The 7,371-nt window shown below is 33.7% G+C and overlaps 2 protein-coding genes across 3 annotated transcripts; one reads left to right on the top strand and one right to left on the bottom strand.

The window, feature by feature from the left end:
- Positions 1-4,359: 4,359 nt before the first annotated feature.
- LOC120779632 (protein ALP1-like) lies at positions 4,360-5,541 on the top strand. The gene is made up of 2 exons (XM_040111979.1): positions 4,360-4,542; positions 4,600-5,541. Exons 1-2 carry the CDS (start codon positions 4,433-4,435, stop codon positions 5,504-5,506), a joined length of 1,017 nt encoding a protein of 338 aa, XP_039967913.1. The 5' UTR covers positions 4,360-4,432; the 3' UTR covers positions 5,507-5,541.
- Positions 5,542-6,142: 601 nt separating this feature from the next.
- Positions 6,143-7,155, bottom strand: LOC120779664. 2 transcript variants are annotated; one of them, XM_040112023.1, is made up of 4 exons: positions 6,888-7,155; positions 6,673-6,832; positions 6,485-6,617; positions 6,143-6,419 (listed from the first exon to the last, which is right to left on the bottom strand). In XM_040112023.1, exons 1-4 carry the CDS (start codon positions 7,021-7,023, stop codon positions 6,183-6,185), a joined length of 666 nt encoding a protein of 221 aa, XP_039967957.1. In that variant the 5' UTR covers positions 7,024-7,155; the 3' UTR covers positions 6,143-6,182. The 2 variants fall into 2 exon arrangements, with proteins under 2 accessions (XP_039967957.1, XP_039967958.1); XM_040112024.1 differs by having other exon boundaries at positions 6,896-6,979.
- Between the last annotated feature and the right edge of the window lie 216 nt (positions 7,156-7,371).

Genomic DNA, 7,371 nt, shown 5'->3' with positions numbered 1-7,371 from the left:
TCATTTTAATTTGAAATATAATTTATAGACACACTTGTTTTTATTAGAACTAAGATTGCTAAATAAAGAAAGTGGAATTATATCGAAATAGTAAAATTCAGCGATATTTGCTTATTATCATATAGTAGCGCTCCATTTCCTCATAATTGTTAGCACATAAATGATGTTCACTATGAGTGTGAAAAGTAATTTTTAAAATATACATTTCTTGCTTATAAAATCTGCAAAAAAGTGTAAAATGTGGATTTATTTAAATGTTTGTAATTTAATTTAATTAATTTGAATTGAAAAATGTGCATAAAGTGTGTTAAATGTAGTGAAATAGCTTGTGGCTAAATCCTCGCCTTTTCGATCGCCGTAACGATCATTATAGTTTTTCACAATTGTTAAAATTAAAGAAACGAATTAAAGTTAACTAATAATCCCCCGCTTGTTCATATTGAAAATCGAAGTTAATTAAATCAACATTGAAATCACTATGAGATAACTTAACCGGGTGTTTTATTTAAATAAGTGAAAGTGGTAAGTGTCACAAAGATCAAAGTGATGTGCGCATCTACTCCAACACTGCGATTTGAACATTGGTCCTTCGAACCGCAAAAAAAGGCACTATTTGCAAAAAAAAAAAAACAATACAAAGATTCAAGCGGTAAAATAATTAAAGTGACACATACAAAAATACAAAAATTTAATTAAATAATTTACACAAAACAGTTCCATGGTGTGATTCCCAAATCAAAATAAAAATAAAATAAAAAATAATTACAATAATAAAACAAAAAAAGACGGGTAAACCGTGTGTGCAGTTATAAAAAAAAGTACAAAATACATATAAATATACATATACATACGAGACAGTGCTAAAAACCAAAAAAAAAAACCAAATACGGAAAATAGGGCGCGAAATAAATTATCAAAACAAAAAAAACATCCACACAGGCGCGGAGCTCAATACATGAATAAAACAAAATCTTTGTGAAAAGTAAATATTAATAAACGTAATACGAGTACAATTAAATTTAAATAAAAACCGCACAGGAAGCAGATGGAACGCAGTGGCATAAACTAGCCCCCCCCCCTCTTTTTTAACCGCATATAAAGCCCCCAAAGTCCCTTGAAGCGGCACAAAGTGAGTGTATCAACTCCATCTATTATTTTAAATAATTTATGCTTATTTGCGTATATGTCTGTTGGAATTTACAGTTGATCTCTCTAAAAACTGCATGCGATCCTGTAAATTTTAATAGAACGGTTGCTACCAAACTGTCCGAACTTACGGTTGATTTCCGGGAAACCGAAAAAAGTTTGGTACATTACATATGTACCAGAGAGCTGCATTGGGTGTGTTCGAACCTGTTCGATCACCCTCATTAAAAATCGAGCACGAGCGAGCGCCACACTCGGCAGCAATGGGTTCGATCGAGTGGCACACCCGGCAGCTGCTTTCTGTGTGTTCGAGTCTGTTTGATCATACTCTCTTCAAAACGATCACAAGCGAGTGTCCACCAGAGAGCAGCTTCGGGTTCAAGCAGCAAATTCGGATTTTGTGTATATTATATTTTCGGGTGTGTCGTGCACGTGTTGATTGTGATCAACACACTCGAGTGGCACTCGAAGACCAAAGAATAATAGATTAACATACGTACACACATATGTATGTTTGTTGGCGTCGGGATGTCGCGTTCTGTCTTAGCTTCGTTTGTTGAATTAGACGTATGTATGTACATATTACATATTAAATAATAATAATTCAATTAAAGAATAGAATTCACTCAAAACTTATTTCATTTATTAATTAACACATTATAAATAAAAAACAAACATTTTATTGCACTTAAATTTTTCCTTAATATTTTGATTTTTTTTAAACATAAATTTCAAGAAAAAAATAATAAATAATAGAAATACATTATATTATTAGTTAAAAAACATATGAGATCGTGTTAAGTTTTATAATTTTTAATCAGTATAGTTTTTATAGTACGAATTTAAGAACAACAAGCTGTCTACCGATCCGGGTCCCAGTCTATTTCTTTTTTCTGATATTATGTTGCCAGCTAAAGAAAAAGATCTCTCTGGCCGCTGCACTGCTAGCTGGCATTGAATGAATCTGACATGCAAGTTTTGATAAATGAGGGTATTTCTTCTGATTTATTTGCCACCACTCCATCAAATTGAAAGCTTCAGTCATCTCAACTACTTCCTTGCTATATCTTTCTACTTCGTCTTCAGGGTTTTCTGTGGTATTTGAGACAGATGGCTTAAGCAAATTTGAGAAAAAGAATGCATCATTGCTTTTATTGGAATTCGTAGCTGGGAAACTTGAATGACTTTGTTCTAAGTCACTTTCATTAAAAGAAAAACGTGATGTCGAAGCAGAAACGGGAGTGGTTGGGCTTACGGAGTCGTTTTCCGTCAATAACACAGACGATGATTGTGTAGAAGTTGGTGTATTATATTGAATTTAAGAAATGCAAAAATTCTTTATACAATGTAAGTCATCTGGCTGCATGTTTATAGCAGGCGGGTACAAAAAGCATGCAGCTTTATGCCATATACTCAAATTGGCGACCCATACTTCCTCAATTTTTTGTTTAATATTCGCTTTTAACATCGATATGTCATCACTATTCGGTTCGCAAAAATTTTTTATTTTTAAAATAGATGGAAAACATAACACAGCGATGGAGAACTACAAAGTTGTAATTTCTTGAACACAGTTTCAAAATCCTTGCACAATTCAAACAAGACTTTTAAAATCGGTATATTAACGTGTAGCAATCGTTGGCTTTCTCCGTTATCAATTAGAACGTTGTTAATTTCAAACCAATTGTCAATTATGGATTTAATCATTCCGTGTAGTGGGAATTCCACCGAGTTGGACATTGGGCTTTCAATGAAGTGGGTAGTAAATGCTGTAAATTTGCTTTTTTAAAATATTTTACAATTTTTTTGCAAGACTCTAAGACATCTGTCAGCTCTTTTGTGTCCGCGAACGACTTATCCAAAACATTGGAAAATAGATGGCTGCTGCAGTTTATGCGTATATTTTTTTGCAATGCTTTTAACATATTACTTCCCTGTCAGTAGTAAATTTAACTGTGTCCATATTCTGAACTCCATATTCCTTGAACAAATCATCAAGCTTCTTAAAGATATAATCACCCGTAGATCTCTGAAAATCCATGGACTTCATACCCAGCACCATATCATAAAATTTTAGGTCTTTTTGGTAGTGGAAGGTGACGCCTAAGAAGTTCCGCTTTACGTAGTCCTCCGTCCACATGTCGATTGTAGCTGAAGCTCCACCGCTGGTCACAATGCTATTTATTTCATCTTTAAGTTCTTTTTTTTTCACTTGCGTACTTTTGGACTTTGCGGGAAATTGTTGTTGCATTAGGTAGCAAATTTTCTACATCAACGTTCTCGCCATAAGTTGCACCGATCTTAATAAAGAAATTTACCAGTTTCGAGAAGCCAGAACCTTGCACTGCCGAAAATGGCCGGCAGTCTTCAATAATCCACGATGTACATCTTTCAATGGCCTTTTTTTATCTGACGCTGTGACAGTTTTTAACTGTTGACCCTCTTTTATTTTCTTACAGCATGGGTGACGAACCAGATTAGATGTCTGACCTTTGCAATATTTTAACACTTTTAAACAAGAGCGACAGTACACGAAACCTTCTACTACAGTTTCATCTGGCTTTAATATTTCCGACAGAACGTTCCAGACGAAACTTCGGCCTTTGTGCCTACCAGGCAAGGTGTAGGTGCCATTGGAAATGTTCTCACAAACCAAATTTTCTATTGTTGTCATTAAGAATTATAAAAAGTAAACAAAACAAACAAAACCACTAACCGTTGACAATCACTACGCAATAATAGCATGACTGCCTATTACACACATACATATTGTCAAATTTTGTGCACACTCGTGTGTAACTCGATCACATTCAATACGATCGGGTTAGAGTTTCAGCTCGTTCATAGTGTAAACACAATGGCTACGACAGACTGCAGCGGCACGACTGTGAACTGAAAACGTTGTTGTGCACCTTACTACATGTACATTTGTGAGAAGCAACAACATAACAATGGCCGGCATGTACACAAAACACAGCTGTCAATTTTATATGTACACAGTGTGATAGTTAGTTGTTTCGTTCTTTGTCGTTCTGAGTAATTTGATACAAATTTTTTAATTTCAATAAATAAAATAACCATGGAAAGCGAGGAATGTTTGAGGACTATTCTTAATATTGTACGTATTGTCAATACTGCACACGAAGTGTTCCAGGAGGTAAATAGAAACTCCCGAAGGTGGTGGGTTCGTCCTATCAATATTTCACGCGAAGAGGAAGGATTTTATAGAACATGCATCAAGCAGCTTAAGGAAAAGGATGAGGAGCATTTTTATAAAGCTACGAGAATGAGCGTTGCTAAATATAATTTATTGTTGTCGCTATTAAAGCAACGATTAAAACGTTTTTCAAATAGAAAACCAATTCTGCCTGAGACTCGTTTGGCGGTAACATTAATGTAAGTCAATGTGAAATAATTATTACACTGGTATACTTAAACTCTTACCAATTTCAGTTTCTTGGCACAAGGATGCAATTTCAATGTCCTGTCTTGGTCCTTTAAACTTGGAGTTTCCACAGTCCGAAAAATTATATACGAAACATGTGAAGCTATTTGGGATGAATTGCATGATGCATATTTGTCAACACCAAACGCACACGAACTTCGAGATATTGCAAGCAAGTTCTATGTAAAGACTGGAATGCCGAATTGCTTGAGAGCTATAGATGGGAAACACATTCGTATAACAAGCCCAAGAAATAGCGGATCGTTGTACTACAACTATAAGAAAACGTTTAGCATTGTACTAATGGCAGTGAGTGATGCTAATTACGTGTTCACATATGTTGATGTCGGTGCTCTAGGAAGCCAAAATGACGGTGGAATATTTGCCCGCAGTGCCTTTGGAAAGAAGTTGCTAAATGGCACACTGGAAGTTCCTTCTGACACAAACTTACCGGGTACAACGAATAGCTTTCCGTATTACTACGTCGGCGACAGTGCGTTTCCACTGAAACCAAATTTAATGCGACCATTTCCCGGCCGCCACTTACCAGAAGATAAAGACAAATTTAACTTAGCGTTGTCTAGAGCCCGAGTGCACATAGAAAACGCATTCGGAATTTTGGCCAATCGATGGAGAGTATTGCATACAACAATACATGCTTGCCCAAAGAATGCAGACAAAATTGTTTTAGCTACGGTAGTGCTTCATAACTTTTTGATGTTACAAAATGACAGGAATTACTTCACCCTTGAACTTGCGGACCACTCAGAAGGTAACAGAGAAATACCCGGACGTTGGAGAGAAGAAGCAAATTCCCTTGAATCGTTTCAACCAAGAGTAGCCAATCGCTCAACTGCAAACGCATTTCAGTTACGTGAAACCCTAAAGGAGTATATTTCAAATAATGCCGTGTAATGTTAACTATTTTCATTCAATATTATTTTTATCAATAAAACACAAGGTTTATGTTTGTAGTACAAAAAAGGTTTTATTTAAAATGGTTATCCAGAAATACAATATATTTGTATATATATATATATATATATATATATATTTATATATAAAAAAATTTGTAAAACAGGTACTTCATGATTACTTATTTATTTAAAAAATATATTATTTGACTATTCACATTTCTGGTATATCACATTTTTAAATTAAATAGTTACTTCTAATATAATCACTATATACATACATACGAGTATATGTATATAAAAAAAGGGAATTCAATTTCGTTTTCGTAATTCATATTCTTCAACATTTCATGTATGTAATTCACATTTTTAAATAAAAAGTTACTTCTAATATCACAATTATATACATATATACCAAAAAAACATGAAATTCAATTTTGCTTACTAACTACTTAAAAAAAATATTATTTGACTATTTACATACATATTCAACATTTCTTATATATCACATTTTTAAATAAAAAAAGTTACTTTCTAATATCACCATTATATACATATATACAAAAAAACATGAAATTCAATTTTGCTTACTACTTAAAAAAAAAAAATTTCTACATAAATTGAACTAAAAATATTTTCAGTCTATCATCAGTCTATATATCACATTTTTAATTAATCTACCCCAAATACCCCAAATAGAAATTGCTGATTTCCTCAAACACTAGTGCCGACACTTTTGCCTCGATATTTGTCACCATTTCTGGCGGAAGGCCGGCTTCCGAAATTTTTGTAGCTAAGGATGCAAAATGTTGTGCGGTTGAATTGGTTTTACGCGATCGTGATTCGTTAATCATTGTGCATATGCTCGCGCCTGCCGTTTCAAGGAATTTTGCGAACGCATCCCCGTTCTTTTTCTGCGAAAATGAATTGGAAACTAATGAATAAATTTTTCAAAACAAAACAAAGAAATAAAATATACCTTTTGTCCACGTCCATCCGAAGATGCCGGCTGAGACGTTTCTATTGTCGCCGATGATGTTGATGCCTCTAAATGATCTATAATTATATTGTCTTGGACACTTTCGAAATCTTCGCTTATGCTGCTAATAGTACTGTAAAATACATTATTAAAAAAATAATTTTCGTTACGTAAGGATATTTACTTACCGCCTTGAATTTGGAATTTTTTCCATAAATGACATTGCTTCCAGATAACGCCATTTTCTCCGAGGAGTTTGTTGGCCACTCCCGGAAGCGACTTGCTCCATGCGTTTACATCGCTTGTAAGAGTCTCGGAGACTCTTCCATCTCTTTTTGCATTCTGTTTCTGGATATGAAATTAATATTAGAATTTTATATATTTCATTTATAATTTGCCTTACCGCTCAACCTTGTGTTTGTTGAAATTTGTTTCCATGTCATTTCTTTTTTTCTTAAATTTTTATAGTCTCTGTGCGAGACATCAAAAATAAGGGGGCAATTGCGCACTTCCTCTATTAACACTTCATCCAAATCCATGTTGAAATCTGAAATATATTTTCTAAACCTAATTACATACAATAAATGTAAAAATATTATACAATTAAAATAATACTTACCGCAAGTAGACTAATCGCTCAAATTTCAAAAACACAATGGCCGGCATGTACACAAAACAACGCAGTTGTCCATTTTGCATGTACACAATTTCGTTGTGGCCATACTAATACCTTTCACTTCAATGAAATTTAAATATTTTGTTCAAAGTGAAATTTTTTATGCAAAAAATAAGTAAATAGGTAAATATTTTTGCTTTAAATTATCACTTGTTATTACAAATGATATAATAGAGCTATAATATAGCTATTTTATGCTTTTATTTGTAAA

This window comes from Bactrocera tryoni, unplaced genomic scaffold (genome assembly GCF_016617805.1).
Source record: "Bactrocera tryoni isolate S06 unplaced genomic scaffold, CSIRO_BtryS06_freeze2 scaffold_11, whole genome shotgun sequence".
NCBI classification, from domain to species: Eukaryota; Metazoa; Arthropoda; class Insecta; order Diptera; family Tephritidae; genus Bactrocera; species Bactrocera tryoni.
This window is presented reverse-complemented; position numbering and strand designations above follow the sequence as displayed.